The following is a 21,917-nucleotide window of genomic DNA, read 5'->3' as shown; positions in this document are numbered from 1 at the left end:
CAATCTTTCCTCATATGACAGTCCCGCCATCCCAGGGATCAATCTCGTGAACCTACGCTGCACTGCCTCAATCACAAGGATGTCCTTCCTCAAATTAGGAGACCAAAACTGTACACAATATTCCAGATGTGGTCTCACCAGAGCCCTATACAACTGCAGAAGAACCTCTTTACTCATATACTTAAATCCTCTTGTTATGAAGGCCAACTTTCCATTAGCTTTCTTCACTGCCTGCCGTACCTGTAAGCCAACTTTCAGTGACCGATGTACAAGGACGCCCAGGTCTCGCTGCACCTCCCCCTTACCTAACCTAACCCCATTGAGATAATAATCTGCCCCTTGTTTTTGCCGCCAAAGTGGATAACCTCACATTTATCTATATTATACTGCATCTGCCACGCATCTGCCCACTCACTCAACCTGTCCAGGTCACCCTGCAACCTCCTAACATCCTCTTCACAGCTCACTCTGCCACCCAGCTTTGTGTCATCCGCAAACTTGCAAGTGTTGCTCCTAATTCCCTCTTCCAAATCATTAATATATATGTTAAACAGTTGCGGCCCCAACACCGAGCCTTGCGGCAATCCATTCGCCACTGCCTGCCATTCTGAAAAGGACCCGTTCACTCCTACTCTTTGCTTCCTGTCTAACAACCAATTTTCTATCCATGTCAACACCCTACCCCCAATACCATGTGCTCTAATTTTAGTCACCAGTGTCCCGTGTGGGACCTTATCGAAGGCTTTCTGAAAGTCTAGATACACTACATCCACTGGCACCCCTTCATCCATTTTAATTGTCACATCCTCAAAAAATTCCAGAAGATTAGTCAAGCATGATTTCCCTTTCATAAATCCATGTTGACTTGGACTAATCCTAGTACTGCTATCCAAATGCCACATTATTACCTCTTTAATAATTGACTCCAGCATCTTTCCCACCACCGAAGTCAGGCTAACTGGTCTGTAATTCCCCATTTTCTCTCGCTCCTTTCTTGAAAAGTGGGATAACATTAGCTATCCTCCAATCCACAGGAACTGATCCTGAATCTATTGAACATTAGAAAATGATCACCAATGTGTCCACTATTTCTAGAGCCACCTCCCTGAGGACCCTGGGATGCAGTCCATCATGCTCAGGGGATTTATCATCCTTCCCATTAGCCTACCCAATACTATTTCTCGCCTAATGAAAATTTATTTCAGTTCCTCTACCTCCTTAGATCCTCTTCCTTTTGTGAAGATTGGTCCAAAGTACCTGTTCAACTCGACTGCCATTTCCTTGTTCCACATAATAAATTCACCTGTTTCAGTCTTCAAGGGTCCAACTTTGGTCTTAACTAATTTTTTACTCACATATCTAAAGAAGCTTTTACTATACTCCTTTATATTCTTGGCTAGCTTACCTTCGTACCTCATCTTTTCCCCCTGTATTGCCTTGTTTAGTTATCTTCTGTTGCTCTTTAAAAGTTTCCCAATCCTCTGCTTTCCGCTCATCTTTGCTATGTTATACTTCTTCTCTTTTATTTTTATACTGTCCTTGACTTTTCTTGTCAGCCACGGTCACCCCTTACTCCCTTGGGAATCTTTCTTCCTCTTTGGAATGAGCTGATCCTGCATCTTCTGTATTATTCCCAGAAATAACTGCCATTGTTGTTCCACTGTCATCCCTACTAGGGTATCTTTCCAGTCAACTTTGGCCAGCTCCTCCCTTGTGGCTCCATAGTCCCCTTTGTTCAACTGTAATACTGACAATTCCAATTTTCACTTCTCCCTCTCAAATTGTAGATTAAAATGTATCATATTGCTACTTCCTAATGTCAAGAGAGTCAATTTAATTGTCATTTGGACCCCTGGGGGTCCAAACGAAATGCCGTTTCTGCAGCCATACATTACACACAAATAGACCCCAGACACAACATAATTACATTTAACATAAACATCCATCACATAACTGTGATGGAAGGCCAAAAAAAACTTATCTCTCCACTGCACTCTCCCCCCCCCCCCGATGTCACAGTCAAAGTCAAAGCCCCCGGCTGGCGATGGCGATTGTCCCGCGGCCATTAAAGCCACGCCGGGTGGTGCGAGGTCGCACACCGGGTCTTGATGTTGGAGCCCCCGGTGTGCGCTCGCAAAGTCCCGCAGCCGTTCCAGCCGCGCGGGGCAATGGTGTTAGGCCCCGCTCCAGGAGCTCTTCGACCCCGCAACACGGGCGGGAGAATTCGCCGTTGCAGCAGCCCGAAAAGCGGTCTCCCTCCAGGGAGCCGCGCGGGGTCGTCCGAGCCGTCCGCAGACCCGCAGTAGCAGCCTCCGACTCAGCAGCAGCAGCGGCATCGGCAGCAGTAGCAGCAGCGCTCCTCCACCGCTCCACCCGCTCCGGTCTCGGCCAGCTCCGCGATGGCGACGGTGAGTAGCACCAGAGTCCCCGGCTTCTTCCTGTTGGAGGCCGCTCCTCGTTGCGGCCTCAACGACACCTGAGACCCGACAAGAAAAGGTCGGGTCTCCAGTGCAGGGAGAGATTCAAAAGTTTCCCCCCCCCCCTCCCACCCCACCCCCACCCCCCACACACACACCCCAACCTAAAATAACAAAAACTACACAGAAACACAGACAAAAAATAACAAAAACGCGGACAGGCTGCAGAGGCCGCTGCTGGCCAGAGCCGCGCCGCCTACCGGATAATGGCCCCTTTACCTCGAGTTCCCTTATCAAATCTGGTTCATTACACAACACTAAATCCAGAATTGCCTTCTCCGTGGTAAGCTCTAGTACAAGCTGCTCTAAGAATCCATCACGGAGGCACTCCACAAACACCATTTTCGTGGGGTCCAGCACCAACCTGATTTTCCAAGTCTACCTGCATGTTGAAATTTCCCATAACAACTGTCGCATTACCTTTGCGACATGCCAATTTTAACTCTTGATTCAACTTGCACCCTATATCCAGACTACCGTTTGGAGGCCTGTAGATAGAAATTAGAAATTAAGTGCAGGAGTAGGCCATTCGGCCCTTCGAGCCTCAGTTTTATCCATACTGACTACATCTCCTGATTCTATGTCACCTGAATTTCGTTCCTCACCAACAGGGAAACCCCACCCCCTCTGCCCACCTGTCTGTCTTATCGATAGGACGTATACCTTTGAATATTCAGTTCCCAGCCGTGGTCCTCTTGCAGCCATGTATCTGTAATTCCCACAACATCATACTTGCCAATTTCTAACTGAGCCTCAAGCTCATCCACTTTATTTCTTATACTTCGTGCATTCATATATAATACTTTTAATCCATTACTCCCCTCACCTTTCACATCAATTCCTATTTCACTTGGCCATACTCTCTTATCCCTTCCTGAGTTTTTTGCCCCGTTAATTCTGGTGTCTCTCTTAACTTTTCTTATACTCTCTTTCCCTTTAACTCCATCCTTATATCTCCAGTTGGTCTCCTCCCCCCCAACTATTTAGTTTAAACCCACCTGTGTAGCAGTGGCAAACCTGCCTGCCAGAATGCTGATCCCCCTGTTAAGGTGAAACCCGTTCTTTTAGTACCATTCACCCTTCCCCAAAACAGATTCCAGTGGTCTAAGAATCTAAATCCCTGCCCCCTGCACCAGCTCCCCAGCTGCACATTCAGATCCCCAATCTCCCTGTTCCTGCCCTCACCAGCACGAGGAACTGGAAGCAAACCGGAGATAACCACCCTCGAGGTTCTGCTTTTCAGTCTTCTTCTGAGTTCTCTGAAGTCACGCTGCAGAATGTCTTTCCTCTTCTTCCCGACGTCATTTGTGGTGACATGAACTACCACTTACGGCTGCTCACCTTCACCCTTGAGGATGCCCTGCAATCGGTCCGTGAGTTATTGGATCCTGGCACCAGGAAGGCAACACACCATCCTTGAATCCCGCCTGTTGCCGCAGAAACCCCTGTCTGTACTTCTCACGATGGAGTCCCCGACTACCACAGCTCTGCCTGATGTCTGTCTCTTCGGTTTTGCCTCAGGGCCACGTTTTGACTCGCAGACCTGTCCCCCGCTCATAATGTCAGAGTCTCCTGGCCCAACAGGTTCCAAGAGGGATAGGAGACACTGTCCCTCTTGGACTCCTGTACACATCCCCCATGGTCTCCTGTACTCCAAGCTTCCTTTCCTTCCCCATCATCACCCACCTTCTCTATTCGGGTATCTTCAGTGTAATGATTTTACTGTAGGTCTTGTTCAGGAAACTATAATTTTCCCGGATGATACTGAGGTCATCAAGTTGCTTTTCCAGTGCCCCGACACGGTCCTTCAGGAGCTGAACCTGGACACACTTACCACAGTTGTAGCAGCTAGACGCACCATCAGTGTACCTGACCTCCCATATCCTTCAAGCCTCACACTGAATCAGCTTAACCATCATATTTTCACCACGTCCCATCCTCTCCAACTTTTGGCGTAGTCTCCTCTCAGCCTCGTCGCCGAAGACTCTCTGCTTCTTTAAATAAACACTTGTCCACAAACTGGGGAACATGTTATTATTTGGTCATTTTCAGTGAACTGAAAATAGGTTACCTGATTAAATGTTTGAAAACTATTGGTTTTATGTATTAAAGAATAATACCACATCAGGATTACTAAAATAGTTGCATGAAGTTTTAGGACATACCTTGGTCATAAAAGGTGCTATAAGAATGGAACAGCTTTACTCAAGTTGCACATTTTCATGTACTTCAAATTTACTACAATGAATAGCCATGCTTCAAATGAATATTATGTCACGTGAATTTCACAATGTAATGATTTTTTTGTATGGCTTGGTTTATAATTGTTTGGAGAATACTTCATTTAGATATTATTTTTATAATTAGAATTTTATGTTTGGTAATTGAATCCTTGCTGGCATTGCAGGTAAATTAAATCCAATGCCAGAGTGGATTGAAACATGCTGATTCTGATACAATCACTAAGGGCAGATTGAAGGCATTTTCTTGCATTATTTTCTTGCATTATTAAAGCAAAAGCGATGCAAAGCAATCTGCTGGATATGTCACAGCCACTCCAGGTCAATTGGAAACAAATACTTCATCCATGAAAACACATTTGCTTAATTAATTGGTATCCTTGAAGATGAACATATCTCTGTCCCTCAGCATTATGCATAACTGTTCATTAAGTGATGTCATTCATAAAGTTTTTATGCAATGCAGTTACATTTAATAACTTGGGTGAGTAAATAAGCCTATGGTTTATTCAAGAATGAAATTATATGAACATTAAAGTGAGTTGAATTAGTTTAATAGTCTTTCCTAAATTAAATATTTCTGTAAAACGACTTTTGCGTCAAACAAATTTGCTTACACCGAAGCTCAGTAAGAGTAAATTGTACCTTGATAAACTTTTCACTATTTTCACTGCTACAATGCCATCAATATTGTCACTGTTAGGCTGCCAATTAATCAGCCATCCGCACCTAAGGTTTAGTTTACATCAAGAGTGATGGAAACAGGACTAGTTAGCATAATACATCTTCTTCTCTAATTGTATTTGAAGTTAATTAACGAATTACAAATGTACTGAATTACTTTTGTGGTTCCAGTATATGTCAAAAGTTGATATCTTTGAAATACTGTATGGAATTTTGTTACTGCCTTCAAAAAGGCATTGATGTATAGATGAGGATTTAGTTATAGCATTTTACATGATGCAGGATTTAATACTGGCTGCTGGAATTCCTCAGGTCATTGCCTTAGCCCTAACCATCTTTCATTATTGATATTGGTATTGTTTTTTTATTGACATGGTACCGAGACAGTTAAACTTTGTTTGCGTGCTATCCAGTCCAATTATGTTATTACATGAGTACAATCAGGTCATACACCAGCACAGTAGGTAGTACAAAGAGAAAAGTTGCAATTTGCAGAATATATAGTGTAACCGTGTTATACCGTGAAAGCTACAGCAAAAGTGCAGGTAAAAAAGGTGAAAGGGCCACCATGAGGTAGGTTGCACCCTTAGCTCATGAGAGGCCCGTTCAGCAGTCTGATGACAGTGGGGAAGATATTATTGCTGAATCTGTTCATGCTTTTAAGCTTTGTGCCTTCTGCCTGGAGAGGGAGAGGAGAAGAGGGATTGACCGGCATGTAGATAGTCGATTATTTTGGCTGCATTCACGAGATAAATTGATTCACGTGAAATGTAGATGGAGTGAATGGGGGGTGGTAAGCTGCTTTGTGTGGTGGACTGGTCTAAATCCACAACGTCTGCAATTTATAATGGTCTAAGGCAGAGCTGTTGCCAAACCAAGTTGTGCACTAGGATGCATATTTAGAAGTTGACAAGAATCGCCGGAGACATTTTGAACTTTTAGTCTTCTATGGAAGTAGAGACAAATAATGAGGAAGATTTAGGACAAAAGAGATTTGCTGACTACTGGACTGTTTATTATCATATCAAACCCTGAAAAAAAAACGAAGCAACCTCAAATGTAGCAAATCCAGCAAGATAACAGTTAGGCTTAGACTGTCTAGTGTCAAGTAACATTTGCACTGTACAAATGCCATTGTCAACTATACTAATTATTTTGGTGTAATTGCAATTTTACTATATTGTTAACTATATTGTAATCCAGATCGTTAATGTACATATTAAACAGCAGCCCGACTCCTGCACCCTTGCAACACTCAACCTGTTAAATGCCTCCAACCAGATAAAATAGCTCTCCACAACTATCCTTTAACTCCGTCCTCCAGGTCAATTTTGAAATCAATTAGCTAGCTCATCATGGATTCCATGTGATCTAACCTTCTGGACAAGCTTACCCTGTGAGACCTCGTCAAAGGCCTTGCTAAAGTCCATATTAATAATGTGCACTGCCCTGTCCTCATCAATCCTCTTGGTGACCACTTCAAAAATTTAGATCAGATTTGGGGGACACCATTTTCCATGCACAAAGCCATGCCGACAATCTCTAATCAGTCCGTGCCTATCCAAATGCTGGTAGATCCTGGCCCTAAGAATTCCTCCAACAACTTTCCCACCACTGACATCAGGCTCACCAACCTGTAATATCCCCTTGCTTGTCCTTTCATCCCTTTTTAAATGACAGAACAACATTAGCTACTTTCCCGTCTTCTGTAATTTCTCCTCTGGTTAAAGATGATTCAGATATTCCTGCAAAGGCCTCTGCAATTTTTTCCCAAGCTTTCCACAAGGTCCAATTATGTCCATGGTCTGCCCTTGGAGATTTATCGACCTTAATGCACTTTAGAACCACCAATACATCTTCTTTGTCAGTTTGTATATAATCACAGGGCCTATGCCTCAATGTCAGCTTTCATGGTCTTCTCCTCAGTTAAAATAGATGAGAAGAATTAATTAAAGATCTCCCCCACTTTTTGTGGTTTCACACAAAGTTGGCCATGTTGATCTTTAAGAGGAGCATTATTTTCCTTTCCACCCTTTTACTTTTAATACACCTGTCGAAATTCATGGGATTTTCCTTTACGTTGGTTGCCATCTCCATTTCATGTATTCTATTTGCCCTCCTGATTGTCTTCTTAAGTATAATCATACAGTTCTTATACTCACGGAGCGATTTGCTTGATCCTGACTGCCTAAATTGGATGTATCCCTCCTTTTTCCTGACCAGAGCCTCAATACTTTTGAAAGTATCACACTTGCCAACCATCCTCTTACCTGCAAACAGACTTTCCCCATCAACCTCTGCAAATTCTCACCTACAATTTTGCCTTAATCCAATTTAGGTCCTTGTCAAGCCAGTGCTATCCTTCTCCATAACTACATTAAAACTAATAGAATTATGGTCACTGGTCCCAAATTGCTCCTTAATTGATAGTTCTGTCACTTGTTCTGTTCCATTCTTTAAGAGGAGATCCAGCATTGTGCCCTCTCGAGTGGAGCCCTCTATATACTGATCAAGGAAACTTTCTTGGACCCCATTTACCAAATTCCACCCCATCCACGCTCTTTGTATTATGGGAGACACGCTCGATATTAGGGAAGTTGAAATCACCTACCTTGGAGATATGGGAATCAAGAACCAGCTGGGAAGGTTGGCATGGGGAAGGGGGGGGGGGGGGGGGGGGGGGATGAAATGGGGGGAAATGATGAATGAAATGAAATGATTCCTGAGGGGCAACCTTTTTACACAAATGGTGATAGCTATATGGAACAAGCTGCCAGAGAAGGTATGTGAGATAGGTACCATCACAATGTTTAAAAAACATTTGGACAGATACATGAATAGGATAGGTTTGGAATGATATGGGCCAAATGCAGGCAGCTGGGACCTGTCTGATTGGCATGGGGAAGTGGGACCGAAGGGCTTGTTTCCACACTGTATGACTGTGACTATGATGCTATTATTTTTTACAGTATCTGCAATCTCCCTGCACATCCTCTAATTCAAGCTGCCTAGTTCCATCAAAGTGATCATTCCCTTCCTATTTCTGTTCTACCCATCTAGCCTCACTGGAGGATGTCCCAAGAACATACTCTCTGTGCATTATAGTTATGTCCTTCTTGATCAAAAGGGCAAGCTATCACCTCTCTTACCAGCATCTCTATCAGGCTTATAGCATCTATTCCCCAGGAACAATGCGATTCCAGTCTTACCCTTTTCTCAGCATTATTTCTGCTGTAGCTATAATAAACTAGACGCCTAAGCCAATAGACACCCAGAGTTCATGCGCTTTACCAGTTAAGCCTCCAGCATTGAAATAAATCCAGTTAAACCACTGGTTTTTCCTCTCTCTTTATTGTGCATCTGCCTGATCTGTCTGCCAATCTTGCTCTCTCTGACTGCAAATCAATAGTCAGTACAAACAATTTCCCGATGTACTGTAGGAGGTGAGAGCAGTGAATTATGATGCCAGTTTTGTTGTGGTGGTAGTCAAAGCCAAAAGTTAGAAAGTAAAATGGGACTATCATATAGAGCCCAGTCCAATTGAGATCAATAACCGTGATTGTTCCAGGAATGATTTCTTGTCGAGCCATGGTCTCATTCTCCAGTAATTCTTTGAAAAAACATTGACAAGAAAGAATTCACTTGATGCATGCTTGACTTAGGAATTATTTTGATGCATGCTTGACTTAGGATGTACTCCAGAAAACCTGGCAAATTTGTGGAGTGATGAAAATTGCTCTGGAAATGGTCCTTATTGCATTATTTCTGAGGGAATCTATTTCTTTCATATAGTTCTGAACTAAGCAGTTTTGGGCCACCATTTCCACAATTGATTGATTGATTGATAGAATTTATTGCCACACAACCATGGTCGGTGGAATTTTGGGTTGTCAGCAGCGGTACAATAATAAAGAACACACAACCACAATAAAAATATAACACAAACATCCACCACAGCATTCATCACTGTGGTGGAAGGCACAGAACTTGGCCAGACCTCCTCCATTTTCTCCCGTGGTCGGGACCTCCACCCTCCGCAGCCGTTGCTGCGGGCGTCCAGATCGTAAGGGACAAAGTCAAAGGCAAGGTAAGTCCAGGATTGGCTCTTCCCCACCGGAGACCGCGGCTTCAGGCTGGTGTAGGCCGCAGGCCGGCGGTCGAAGATTTAAGGTTCCCACCGCGCCGTGCCGCGCCGCGCCGCAGCCAGAAGCACCGCAGACCGCAGGGCCGGTGGTCGAGGCTCCCCTCCAGGGGTGATGGTAAGTCCATGCCGGACCCGCGGTAGAAGTTGGCCGCGGGCCGGCAGTGATGGCTTCTTCTTCCCCCGGGTCCCCCACGAGGGATCCCGGGCTGTAGACGCCGCGAGCTGGAGCTGTGCAGACTGCGGCTTCAGGCTGCCGGCTGCCCCGGGCCAGCGAAACGGAGCGCTCCCCTCCAGCGAGCCCCAGCGAGGGCTCACCCACTCCACGCTGAGAGTCCACGCTGCGCCCGCCGCTGAAGCCCCGGGCGCGTCTCCGGGAAAGGCCACGCCGATCCTTGCTGTTAGACCATGGGGGAGGCGACCTGGAAAAAGTCGCCTCTCCATGGAGGAGGCGGCCAAAACGGTTTCCCCCTTACCCCCCCACACCACCCCCCACACAAGACACACCAAGAAACATCAAAAACATACTTTAAAACATACTAAAAAAAATTTAAAAAGTTGAAAAAAACTAACGCGCTGCTGACAGGCTGCTGCCACTGCAGCGCCCCCTACCTACCTATGCCACAATGCATGCCACATCAATTTACCACACCGTTAAAAATAAAGGTGCTTGGAGATAAGGAGACATGGTAACATTGCTGATGAAATGCAGTTGGTGAGAATAGACCTGTGGGTTCTCGTGTCCCATATAAATATGCGGAATAAAGTGCAAGATAAAATACTTGACCATAGACTTTGGAAGAAACAACCATTATAGGCCTCAATTATCTCTTTTTTTATTGTTGGAAGCAATAAATGAGTATTTATTTATTGGGTATGTTCTTGTTATCCTAATTGCTATGGCAATCATTGTGTAGAGTTAATGGGCTGTAGGAGTGGCGTCGGCTGTTCCATCTGCTGTAACCAAAATACATTATGAAGGGGTCCATTAAAACGAGGGTTTACTGCACTGTATTTTATGTCTCAGTTACTCATTTAGCTTTCCCAGATGTTGTTTACTGATAAAAATCTAATTTACATTTAAATTCATTCATACCAATCTATCATCTCCTCGAGGAGTTGTGCACATAGGCAGTCTATTTATTCGTTGGAACAGGACAAGCCTATTTAATCATTCAAAGTTCTGCAATTCAACTACTGCATGCAATTTGTACGTTTTTGCCTTATTATCTTGGTACTGCAACTCTTGTTGTTCTCAGCAAAGAAAAATCTTTTGAAATATTGTTTTCATTAATTAGTTTTGAATTTAGCCAAGCAAGAAACTTTGTTATCTAGACTGGACAAGCTTGTCATGATCTATATTAATATTTGGTAAGAATCCAAAATAAAAGTTATTAAGGGTAAGGAGCTCCGCTAGGCGGAGGAGAGTATCTGTAGATGGGTTTGGTTGGTTCTCCGGTCTAGGAAGAAACTGAGGGCTTTGAGACCCTCCTGGTGGGGGATGGAGGTGAGGAGTGACTGGACATCCATGGTGAAGATCAAAGGTATCAAAGGTATTTTATTAGTCACATTCACATACACCTAGGTGTAGTGAAGTGAAATGCTTTTTGCCATTTTGCAGCACACAAAAAAAGAATACAGACATCTCTGGAATTCTCTGCCGCAGAAGGTAGTTGAGGCCAGTTCATTGGCTATATTTAAGAGGCCGTTAGATATGGCCCTTGTGGCTAAAGGGATCAGGGGGTATGGAGAGAAGGCAGGAACAGGATACTGAGTTGGATGATCAGCCATGATCATATTGAATGGCGGTGCAGGCTCGAAGGGCCGAATGGCCTACTCCTGCACCTATTTTCTATGTTTCTATGACATAACACCAATGAGAGTCTTAAACACATAGAACATTCCCATACAATGGCTCCCACCATGAGGGAAGGCACAAAGTCCAGTCCCCAATCCCAGTTCACCCATAGTCGGGCCCATTGAGGCCTCCACAGTTGCCTCTACGGAGGCCCAATGTTCCTGGCCGTTCTCGCCGGGTGATGTTGCTTCGGCGTCGGGAGAGTCCTCCCAGCGGCCTGGGAACCCTGGAACGGCCGCTTCCGCACTGGAGGCCGCGGCTTCCGAAGCCGACAAGGCCGCGCCGGTTGGAGCTCCACAACTGGCGATCTCGTCGAGGATGAGGGATAATGTAAGTTTTTGTCAATTGTGAGGAAAAAAATCACAAATTGATTAAAGTAACATGAAGTGTTAACTTGACCTGCTTGCCCTGACTGCAGATTGTTTGCCTACCCCGACCGCGGGAGAACAAGAGGAAGAATATTGAACTTTATTTGCCTTCCGTCACAGTGAGGAATATGGAATCCACTGTGATGGATGTTTATGTTAACTTTTATGTGGTTGTGTGTCTTGTTGCATTTAACTTAATATGGCTGTATGGTAACTCAAATGTCACTGTACCTTAATTGGTACATGTGACAATAAACTGCCTTGAAAGCTTGAAACGTTGAAACCTTGATGACTGTATTTAATGGTGGTGTCTTCTCTCCAACCTTTAGCTGATATTACTTGAAGGGACAGTTGCAGTGAGAGGCACATTTGCCTATGTCGCCCAACAGGCATGGCTTTTTAATGCATCTTTACGTGATAATATCTTATTTGGTAAAAGCTATGAAGAGGAAAGGTAAGAATTGTTTATGCTAATTATGTATTCACTGTTGTATTTGAGAGAGACAGTTCCGCAGGTCACTGAGACTCTTAATTATATCACCCAGCAACAAACAAATGAGTGTAATCACAGAATTTTGGCAGTCTTCAATGAAGCTTAAATTTGCACACATTCATTTTTCTATTTCAAATCATTTTTTTGACAGAGCAAGATGTCATTTCCATGCTTTTCATCTGAAGTGTATTAAAATAAATCCTGCTGTTGGTCTGGAAAATCAAAAAGCTATAGATTCTGGAAATACAAAATACATAGAAAGTGCTAGAACCATTCAGCAGCATTTGTGGAAAGAGAAACAGTCAACATTTCAGGTCTGAGCCCCTTCATGAGAGAAAATGTCAATTTTCAGTAGCCGGAAAGTGGGAGAACAAACTGAACAAACTACAACATCCTGGATATCTCTGAGAGGATGCAACCAGATTACATTATGTAGCAGTTATTGTAACGGTTAGGATCAAATTATGCTTTGTTGTCCAGAATTTCCAGCATTTTCCTTTTATTTCCTATTGATCTGGCTGCTAGTAAATGTGTAAGAGGAGCCATGGTTGAATTATCAAACATACCTTTGCCATAATATTCTGGGTGCAATTGACACCTCATTATGATGAAAAAATGCAGGCATTTAGCTGCTTCCATTTAGTATTTTGAGGAGGCTTTATTAAATTGATGTTATTCTAACTCAACAGACAAACCACAGATTTCTATGAGTTTTATTCCTTGAAGAGACTTTTTTTTAAATAAATATTTCAAGACAAATATTCTTGTTATTCATGATTACTTAAGTTGGTAATACACTTGCCTCTGGTTCAGTAGTTAGTGATCTCTTGCACTGCAACTTTGGTGCCATTGGTTTTTTGGGCACGTGTATTCTCATTATTCCCCTTCACAGTGCATTGCAATGCCATGGTAAATGAATGTGGTACTCCCTCATGGATCCATTCTTATTCTGTTTGGCTTTGGAGTCAGTTCGGCCTTCACACTGTACTTGTTTAACATTCATCCAAACCAAAATCAGTTTGCATTGATGCGTCTATCAATTGCGTAAAGGAACCACACTTTACATTTTTTTAAATCTTGTTTTCAATTCTGCTAAGTTTTTTTTCAGGAATTTAATCAATTCTGTGAAACAATATCAATATCACAATTTAAAGAGAGAGCGAGATTCTTTATTTAACACAAGTTTTAGTGGATTAGTTGACATTTTCACAAAGTAAATAATTGTGCTGTTTTCCTTTTTTAATAAAACTGTCAGAAGATTGAGGTTATTTTTTTTATGGGGAACTTGTTTTAAACAACATTAAGGGTTGCTCTTGTACATTAATTCTTTATTACCTGTGGGGACCCAAAAAGCATCTACCATGTAGCTTGTTAAATCAATACCACATATTAGTTATACTATTACTAAAAGTCTCATCTTGACCACTTCCGGCCTACGTTGTAAATAAATGTTAGCAAAAATGCTACCCTATATTGCTATGATTTTTTTCGCCATCTTACTCACCGTCCTCTCGTCCAAGCGCCCCAAGGTTTTTTATGATCGGTGAAATAATAAAAAAGTTATGAATGTATTAAAAAAAATTGTGAGATCAGCAGATTGGTCTTCTCGCCTGTCAATCACCATGATGAAGGTAACACCCCATCCAGGGCCAGGAGAATATAGCTCCAGAGGCTGGACGTGAGTCAGTCACTCCGGAAGACCGTGAGTGAGAGTTGAGTCCAGAACTGTGAGTGAACTGAACTGGTAGTCTGCGCTGTGAGTGAGTTGAACTGTTAGTCTGCGCCATGAGTGAATTAAACTCCGGAAGTCCCACTCACTCCGGATGTCCCGCTCACTCCGGAAGTCCCACTCAGTCAGTCCAGTGGCCGCGTGAGTAGATTCAAGAGAGTTCTACTGTCAAATATGTGTGTGTGTGCGTGTATGCGAGTGTATGTGAGTTTGAGTGTGTTGTGAGTGATGGAGGGGTGTGTGTGTGTGTGTGTGAGTGATGGAGGGTGTGAGTGTGTGAGAGATGGAGGGTGTGTGTGTGTGAGAGTGTATGTGTGTGAGTGTGTGTGTGAATGCGAGTATTTGTGTTTGTATGTGTTTGAGTGTGTGTGAATGTGTGTGAGTGTGTGTGAGTTGTGGTTCACTTACTCTTAAAAAGACAAAAACGCAAATAAAATCAGTAATCAAGCAGTAATCTTGATTTCACCAGGCGGGTGTGGTAAGGACTCTATAGTATGTAGATACATACTATACAGAGCTCTGATCCCCAGAGAAAGGGGCAGTTATTAAAAACATGTATTTATACTCCAATAATCAGTGATTCAGCAATACCTTATCTACAGAGCATAGTAGAGCCTCTTGCTTCTTAAGATTGACAGGTTCTTCCGAGAGTGGAAGGGTTAGCCATATATGGTTAAATGAGAAGGCTATTTTTCTGCAGATCAAGCACCTTGTTTTTTTTTTACTAATGACGCACATTTTAATCTTATAGAGCAAGGGTAAGTGCCAAGAGTCTGAACATCCTCTAAATGTTTATATTATATAGGAGACATTCATGAAGCTGTGCTTGTTATCTCACTTATTGGAAAATGGTACATCAACATTTTGTTAGCCTTGTAAGTGTAATATTGGCAAGGGTTAGAGCTTCTGTTGGCTTTGCAATTTAATAGGAGAAGGTGACAGCCTGTCTTAGATTCAGCCAAATCCATTTTTGTAAAGTTTAAATCTTTTAAACTTCCACAAGTGTGTGTGAGTGTGTGTGATGAAGTGTGTGAGTGATAGAGGGTGTGAGTGAGAGATGGAGGGTGTGTGTGTGTGCGCGCGTGAGAGTGTGTGAGTGTGAGATGGAGTGTTTGTGGCTGTGTGTGTGTGTGTGATGGAGGGTGTGTGTGTGTGTGAGATAGAGGGAGTATGTATGTGAGCTCACCAGCCGTGAGTGAGTCAACTGCCAGCCCACCAGCTGTGAGTAAATCAACTGCCAGCCCACCAGCCGTGAGTGAGTCAATTGCCAGCCCACTAGCCATGAGTGAGTGAAGTGCCAGGCGACCAGCCCTGACTCAGTGAATAGACAGTAGACATTAGGTGCAGGAGTAGGTCATTTGGTCCTTCGAGCCAGCACCGCCATTCAATGTGATCATGGCCGATCATCCCCAATTAGTACCCCGTTCCTGCCTTCTCCCCATATCCCCTTACTCCGCTATTGCCAGCCCACCAGCCCACAGTGACTAAGTGAACTGTCAGCCCACCAGCCCTGAGTGACTGAGTGAACTGTCAGCCCACCAGCCCTGTCTGTGACTGTGAACTGCCAGCCCACCAGCCCTCCGTGACTGAGTGAACTGCCAGCCCACCAACCCTGAGTGACTGAGTGAACTGCCAGCCCACCAGCCCTGAGTGACTGAGTGAGCTACGAGTCCAAGAATCCATTTGGCCCATAATGTCCATACTAGCCCTCCGGAAACCAGTTTCTTCAGCCCACAACACCCATACTAGCGCACCAGAAAACCCCTATTCAAATTGGAATTGGCGAAGAGGTGGAATATTGCGTTGGGGGACCAGCCCTCCCGTGTGAACATGGGACCCAACGGGTCCCACTTAGTCTAGTCAGTTCTAACTTCAACCCATGGTCTTTCAAACGTCTACGCAACAGGAACTGGATCATCTTTAGTCTTCAGCTATTTCTCTCCAGCGGCAAACAGATATTGGCATTCTCAAGTTGATGCCTTGCCATTCTCTGCAATATACAGGGATAATCCTTGAGCACTCAATAGATCAAAGTTATTTTGTGGCATGCCTTGTGCTGTAGTCTGTCAACAAGAATGTGATGGAGTGTTTCAATTTTGCTATCTTGGCTGGTGGACTTGGATGCACAGGCAGGTTTATGCTCCAAATGTATTCCAAATTGTACGTCCTTCCCATCCCATGGGAGTTGCTTAGTCACTTTGATGCTCTAGTTGACCCCAATGCTGTTTAAATGTCCCCCACCATATCTGCTCACCTACCGTCACATGCCTCATGTTCTCCAACTATATTATGATTAAGCCCCTGCATAACATAAGTTATGCTTGTGGCAGATGAGGTCCAGTGCACCTTATCAGCTGCTTTGCTCTTTCTTTGCTGGCCTTAGTTCTTGCAGAATTGGTTTTATTTTTGCTTGTCATAGTTTTGACTCTTTACTGCAGCATTTCACCACAACAATCATAAAACAGTGCATTGTTGGGCAGCCATAAAGCAATGTAAAGGTTTTACAGAAACCAACATAGTCACATAATAATGTTGACAATTATCGAAGCTCAAATTTTGATTTTAATAGGAGAACATTGGAAATGGTGTTTAGGTGTAATATAAATGAAAGTATATTTGATTTAGCATTCTAAGTCGTCCCGAATTATTTTAAATGTGATTTATTATTAATTGTTGCATGAACAAATAAGAGAGCAGTTTTTAAAAACATTTTTTTTAGGTATCATAACGTATTGGAGGCTTGCTGTCTTTATCCTGACATCGAAGTCTTACAGTCTGGAGACATGACTGAGGTAAAAAGTAATGCAAAATTCTCTGACTGCACATTAAATGCAAGCCCTGTGGAACAGGTTAAATTACTGGGTTTCAGCAACTAAGTTGCAGAGAAAAGTTGAACAAGTTAGGGCTTTAGTCTTTGGAGCGCAGAAGGTTAAGGGGGGACTTGATAGAGGTCTTTAAAATGATGAGAGGGATAGACAGAGTTGACGTGGATAAGCTTTTCCCACTGAGAGTGGGGAAGATTCAAACAAGGGGACATGACTTGAGAATTAAGGGACAGAAGTTTAGGGGTAACATGAGGGGGAACTTCTTTACTCAGAGAGTGGTGGCTGTGTGGAATGAGCTTCCAGTGAAGGTGGTGGAGGCAGGTTCGTTTTTATCATTTAAAAATAAATTGGATAGTTATATGAACGGGAAAGGTATGGAGGGTTATGGTCTGAACGCAGGTGTATGGGACTAGGGGAGAATACGTGTTCGGCACGGACTAGAAGGGTCGAGATGGCCTGTTTCCATGCTGTAATTGTTATATGGTTATAGTGGAGGAAGAGATCAGGAGCAATCAGGGATAGCCACAAATTAATGTTTCGTGTCGGAATTTATAACTAGTCTCTTTTCTCGCCTCTAGCTCATCACCCACCCCCTACTTTCAATCTGAAGAACGGTCCCAACCCAAAATGTGAACTAATTGGAACACCACTTAATATTTCACTTGGTTAGCTTATGAATGTATCATAGCAGTATGAATGTTGAATTCTCTAATTTTAAGTATCCTACTTTCACTCCCCTTCTCTCCCCCTCCCCCCTTGCCCCGTTCCTCTATCCTCATCATTTAACCAGTTCCACAGTTCAGCACATTGTATCCCTCTTTAGATCACACCTTCCCTAGCCATCAAGTGGGCACCTCCCTGCCTAGTGGTAATTGGTGGCCGGCCCTAGTTGGTCCTGGTCTCTTTTCTCACCTCCAGCTCTTCAGACTACTTCAGCCTACTTTCAGTCTGAACAAAGGTCCCAACCCGAAATGCCACCCATCCTTTATCTTCAGAGATGCTGCCTGGCCCTCTGAGTTACTCCAGCACTTTGTGTCTATCTTTGGTGTAAACCAGCACTTGCAGTTCTTTGTTTCTACAATGAATGTCATTAGTTCAGACATGGACAGAAGACATGGACTGAACTAGATTCTTCTTTTCCCATTGATCTTAACATATATTTACCAACATTGGTCATCAATCAAGGTCAGGAATCCTGGCTGCATTATTTCACTGTTCATTGTCAGGGTTCCTGGCTAGTTGTGAAATACCTCTAACACATTTGTTACTATTATGGCTTTTACCACTGAGATAGCTAAACTGCCAAATCACTAATGAAAGTAAACTCAAGTCTTTTTTTATAAATCTGTGTTGACCTGAGACATATTTTTTATAGTTTCTGTAGGTCATTCAAGTTCTAAAGTAATTATACTATGGGAGTCAAAGTTGTTGTCAAAAGCTTAAGATTCCCATGCTGCAGAACAATGATTTTACATGTTGCTTGGATTAGGTGGTATTAGCTACAACGAGAGGCTGAGCCAAACTGATATTGTTTGCTCTGGCAAGCCAATGATTGAGGGGAGACCTGCTATAAGTATACACAATTACTGGAGCCGTAGATAGGGAAGACAGTCAGACCCTATTCCAGGTTTGAAATGTCAAAGTCTGGAGGCCATAGCTTTAAGATGAGAGGGGCAAAGTTTAAAGAAGATGTGGGTACGTTTTTTAAGAAGAGGGTGTTGTGTGCCTGTAAGTGCTGCCAGATGGTGGAGACAGATATGATAGAGGCAGATGAGATTAGTTTTATCTTGGCACTCTGTTTGGCATGAACATTGTGAATAAAATAACCTGTTCCAGTGCTGTACGTTTGTATGTTCCATGTGAGACTTATGTCTCACATAGTCATTTATTTTTCATCTTTTCTATAGTCAGTTGATGGATTGCTTAGTTTTATTTAAATAATATTTTTAAGTCAAGTGACACTACTCAGCATTCAAAGTCTTCAAAGTTTTTGCATTTGAAAAGTTACTCCCAGATAGCCTAACATTTACAAATCTTCACCATAGATTGGAGAACATGGTGCCAATCTCAGCGGAGGGCAGCGGCAACGGATAAGTCTTGCACGTGCTCTGTACAGTGATCAAAATACTTTCCTCCTGGATGACCCATTGAGTGCAGTAGATGCCCATGTGGGAGCTCACATGTTCACATATGCCATTAAGAGAGGAATGAAGGGGAAAACAGTTCTCTTTGTCACGCACCAGCTTCAGGTTGGTACTTTTGAATTAAATCTAAAGGTATATACTGTTGCCAAGAGTTTAAAGGATAAATTACTTGTTAACTCGAATAAGCATAATCAGAAATGCAATTTTCATTTTGACATGACCATGGAATCGTATACATTTATGGGCCTGTCCCATTTAGGCAATTTTTTAGATGACTACAGGTGACTAGGCTGTCGCCACATGGTCACTGGTGGTCGCCGTGGTGTCGCCTGTATGGTCGTGCGTAGTCTCCTCAGTCGCCCAAAGAGTCGTAGTGTCTTTCTGGTCGCTGCTGGATTTTCAATTCGTTGAAATTTTTTTGGCCACTGTGGGTTTGACGCCAATGAGTGTAGCTTGACGTAGGTGCTGTCGTAGGTTGTCGCCGGGTTAACGTTGGTTGTCACCAGGTGACGCAGGTTGTCACCGGTGCTGACTTCAGTGAATTCCATTGTCGTATTCGCCGGCAGTCGCCTAAAAAATAGCCTAAGTGGGACACAGGCTCATTAGTCCAGTAGCCGGTTTTTCGGCGACCTGCTACAACTATGACAGTTACTGGCAGTCGCCTAAAAATCACCGAAGTGGGACAGGCCCGTTAAAGCACAAAAGGGAAGTCACTGTGCCACTGCATCATTACAGCACAAACATCAGACATTGATTTTGAGGCTCTCCGTCTGATATTCCTGTAAATTGCTTTTTTTTTGTTTTAAGATCCTGGTAACTTTTTTCATTATTGTATTATTTTCTCTATCACCTAAACTAGTATTCTGGCATAAGTGTTCTGTTTCAGTCTTTAGTCATTAGTCATTAGTTTACTGTAAAAATATTTTGTTGCATGCTAACCAATCAGCGGAAAGGCAATACATGATACATTATAAGCGAGCCATCCACATGATATAGGGATTACCGTGAATAACATTTAGTGCAAGTTAAAGCCAGTAAAGTCTGATTAAAGATAGTCTGATGGTCTCCCATGAGGTAGATAATAGTTCTGGACTGCTCTCTAGTTGTTGGTAGGAGGCTTCAGTTGCCTGGTAACAGCTGAGAAGAACATGTATTTTCACTCAATTCTTAGATCCAAATTCTGGTATAAATTAAACTTAGCTATTAATTAAAAATGCAAAGGTGGATGAACAACTTCAATATATATTTAAATGCATGTGTTTTTCCATTATAGTATCTTGTAGACTGTGATGAAGTGCTGTTCATGCGGGATGGATGTATTGCTGAACAAGGCACACATGAGGATCTAATGACTCTTAATGAAGACTATGCTGCGCTATTTAATAGCATGCAGCAAGCTGTAAGTGTAACACGGTGAGATGACAATAGACAATAGACAATAGACAATAGGTGCAGGAGTAGGCCATTCGGCCCTTCGAGCCAGCACCGCCATTCAATGTGATCATGGCTGATCATCCCCAATCAGCACCTCGTTCCTGCCTTTTCCCCAAATCCCCTGAGTCCGCTATTTTTAAGAGTCCTATCTAGCTCTCTCTTGAAAGCACCCTGAGAACTTGCCTCCACCGCCCTATGAGCAGAGAATTCCACAGACACATAAACATGATAACAACATGAAAAATCAATGGCAGAGTAGAGTAATTCATTCATCTACACCTTGTTGTTGTAGAATCACAGTATAGGACAGAACAGGTTTATTGATTCTGTGTTTGATCTTCTAAAGAACAATCCAGTTAGTTCCACCACTCCTCCCCATTCTCAACTTTGTTTAATTTATTTATCTCAAATAATCATTCAACACCACTTTTCAGACAACAGTTGCCTCTACATCCATTATTGTGCATTACATAGATCTTCTTTTCCAAGTGACTTAATTTTCTTCTAGATTTCTGTTTCCTAAACCTTCTCTTAACACAGATATTGCCAAGTGTAGTCCCCTTATTTTCCAAAAAAGTGTAGAACATTTACAATCTTTCTGTCCTTTGGTAATATTCTGCTACCTGAAGACCATTGAAAAATTATATACAGTCTGTGCACCCCACTTTCTTCTGACACATGATACATTCCTTCTGACATCCACATATGCTTCAGAAACTTTCTTTTTGTACCATGTTATCTTTGCTTATTTCAGCCACTTTCACAGAAACCCCTTTGCAGATTAAACATATGCTAACATTTATAAGCAAACTTTGTGAAGAAGTATAGAAATTGGTTCATTAATCTAATAATTTAAATTATTTTTGCTCTTTCCTCGTGAATTTTCAATCCTTCCTAAGAGATGATGATGATTATTGCTTACACTTTATTCAATTAGTGATCTCATTACAGTGTGCACCATGCTTTTGGTTAATGTATTTAGTGTGCATGTACACATTTTAAAAATCATTATGCAATGATCAGGAATAGGAGCAGTGAGTTCCTTTGCTCTTCCTGCCCTTGGGAATCCTTTACCAGTAGAGATCAGTTCAGAACAGACTGACATTTGAATAGGGCCATTCCTGATCTGCTTGAGTTAGATACTCACTGGAAGAATTACTTGGAGCCATCGTGGAAGCTAAATCTTTCTTCAATAATGTCTTATTAATGTTTTGTTGATGTGAACATAAAACTGTACAGAAACATGTCCTTTGGCCCACAATGTCCACAAAGAACATGATGCCTGGTTAGACTAATCTCCTCTGACTGCAAGTGATCCATATCCCTCCATTCCCTGCATATCCATGTGGTTAAGAATTTTAACATTGAAACTCTATGTGGGATTTGCCTATGTGCCTGCCATTATGATTTCATCGAATTGGGCTGGTTAGCAGATTTGATAGCAGAACATAGAGGGGCAATATAGAGGGGTTATGGAGAGATGGCAGGAGAATGGGGTTGAGAGGGAAAGGTAGATCAGCCATG

At 42.8% G+C, this 21,917-nt stretch overlaps 1 protein-coding gene across 2 annotated transcripts in view; it reads left to right on the top strand.

Moving 5' to 3' along the window:
• The window catches only part of LOC129702175 (ATP-binding cassette sub-family C member 5-like), a 95,619-nt gene that overhangs the window by 41,458 nt on the left and 32,244 nt on the right, over positions 1 to 21,917 (top strand). For both annotated transcript variants that reach the window (XM_055643792.1, XM_055643793.1), the window contains 4 exons: positions 12,098 to 12,222; positions 16,710 to 16,782; positions 18,861 to 19,064; positions 20,233 to 20,358. In XM_055643792.1, coding sequence (XP_055499767.1) covers positions 12,098 to 12,222; positions 16,710 to 16,782; positions 18,861 to 19,064; positions 20,233 to 20,358 — 528 coding nt within the window. The remainder of the gene's footprint in view (positions 1 to 12,097; positions 12,223 to 16,709; positions 16,783 to 18,860; positions 19,065 to 20,232; positions 20,359 to 21,917) is intronic.

Source organism: Leucoraja erinacea, chromosome 12 (genome assembly GCF_028641065.1).
Source record: "Leucoraja erinacea ecotype New England chromosome 12, Leri_hhj_1, whole genome shotgun sequence".
In the NCBI taxonomy this organism is placed as follows: Eukaryota; Metazoa; Chordata; class Chondrichthyes; order Rajiformes; family Rajidae; genus Leucoraja; species Leucoraja erinaceus.
This window is presented reverse-complemented; position numbering and strand designations above follow the sequence as displayed.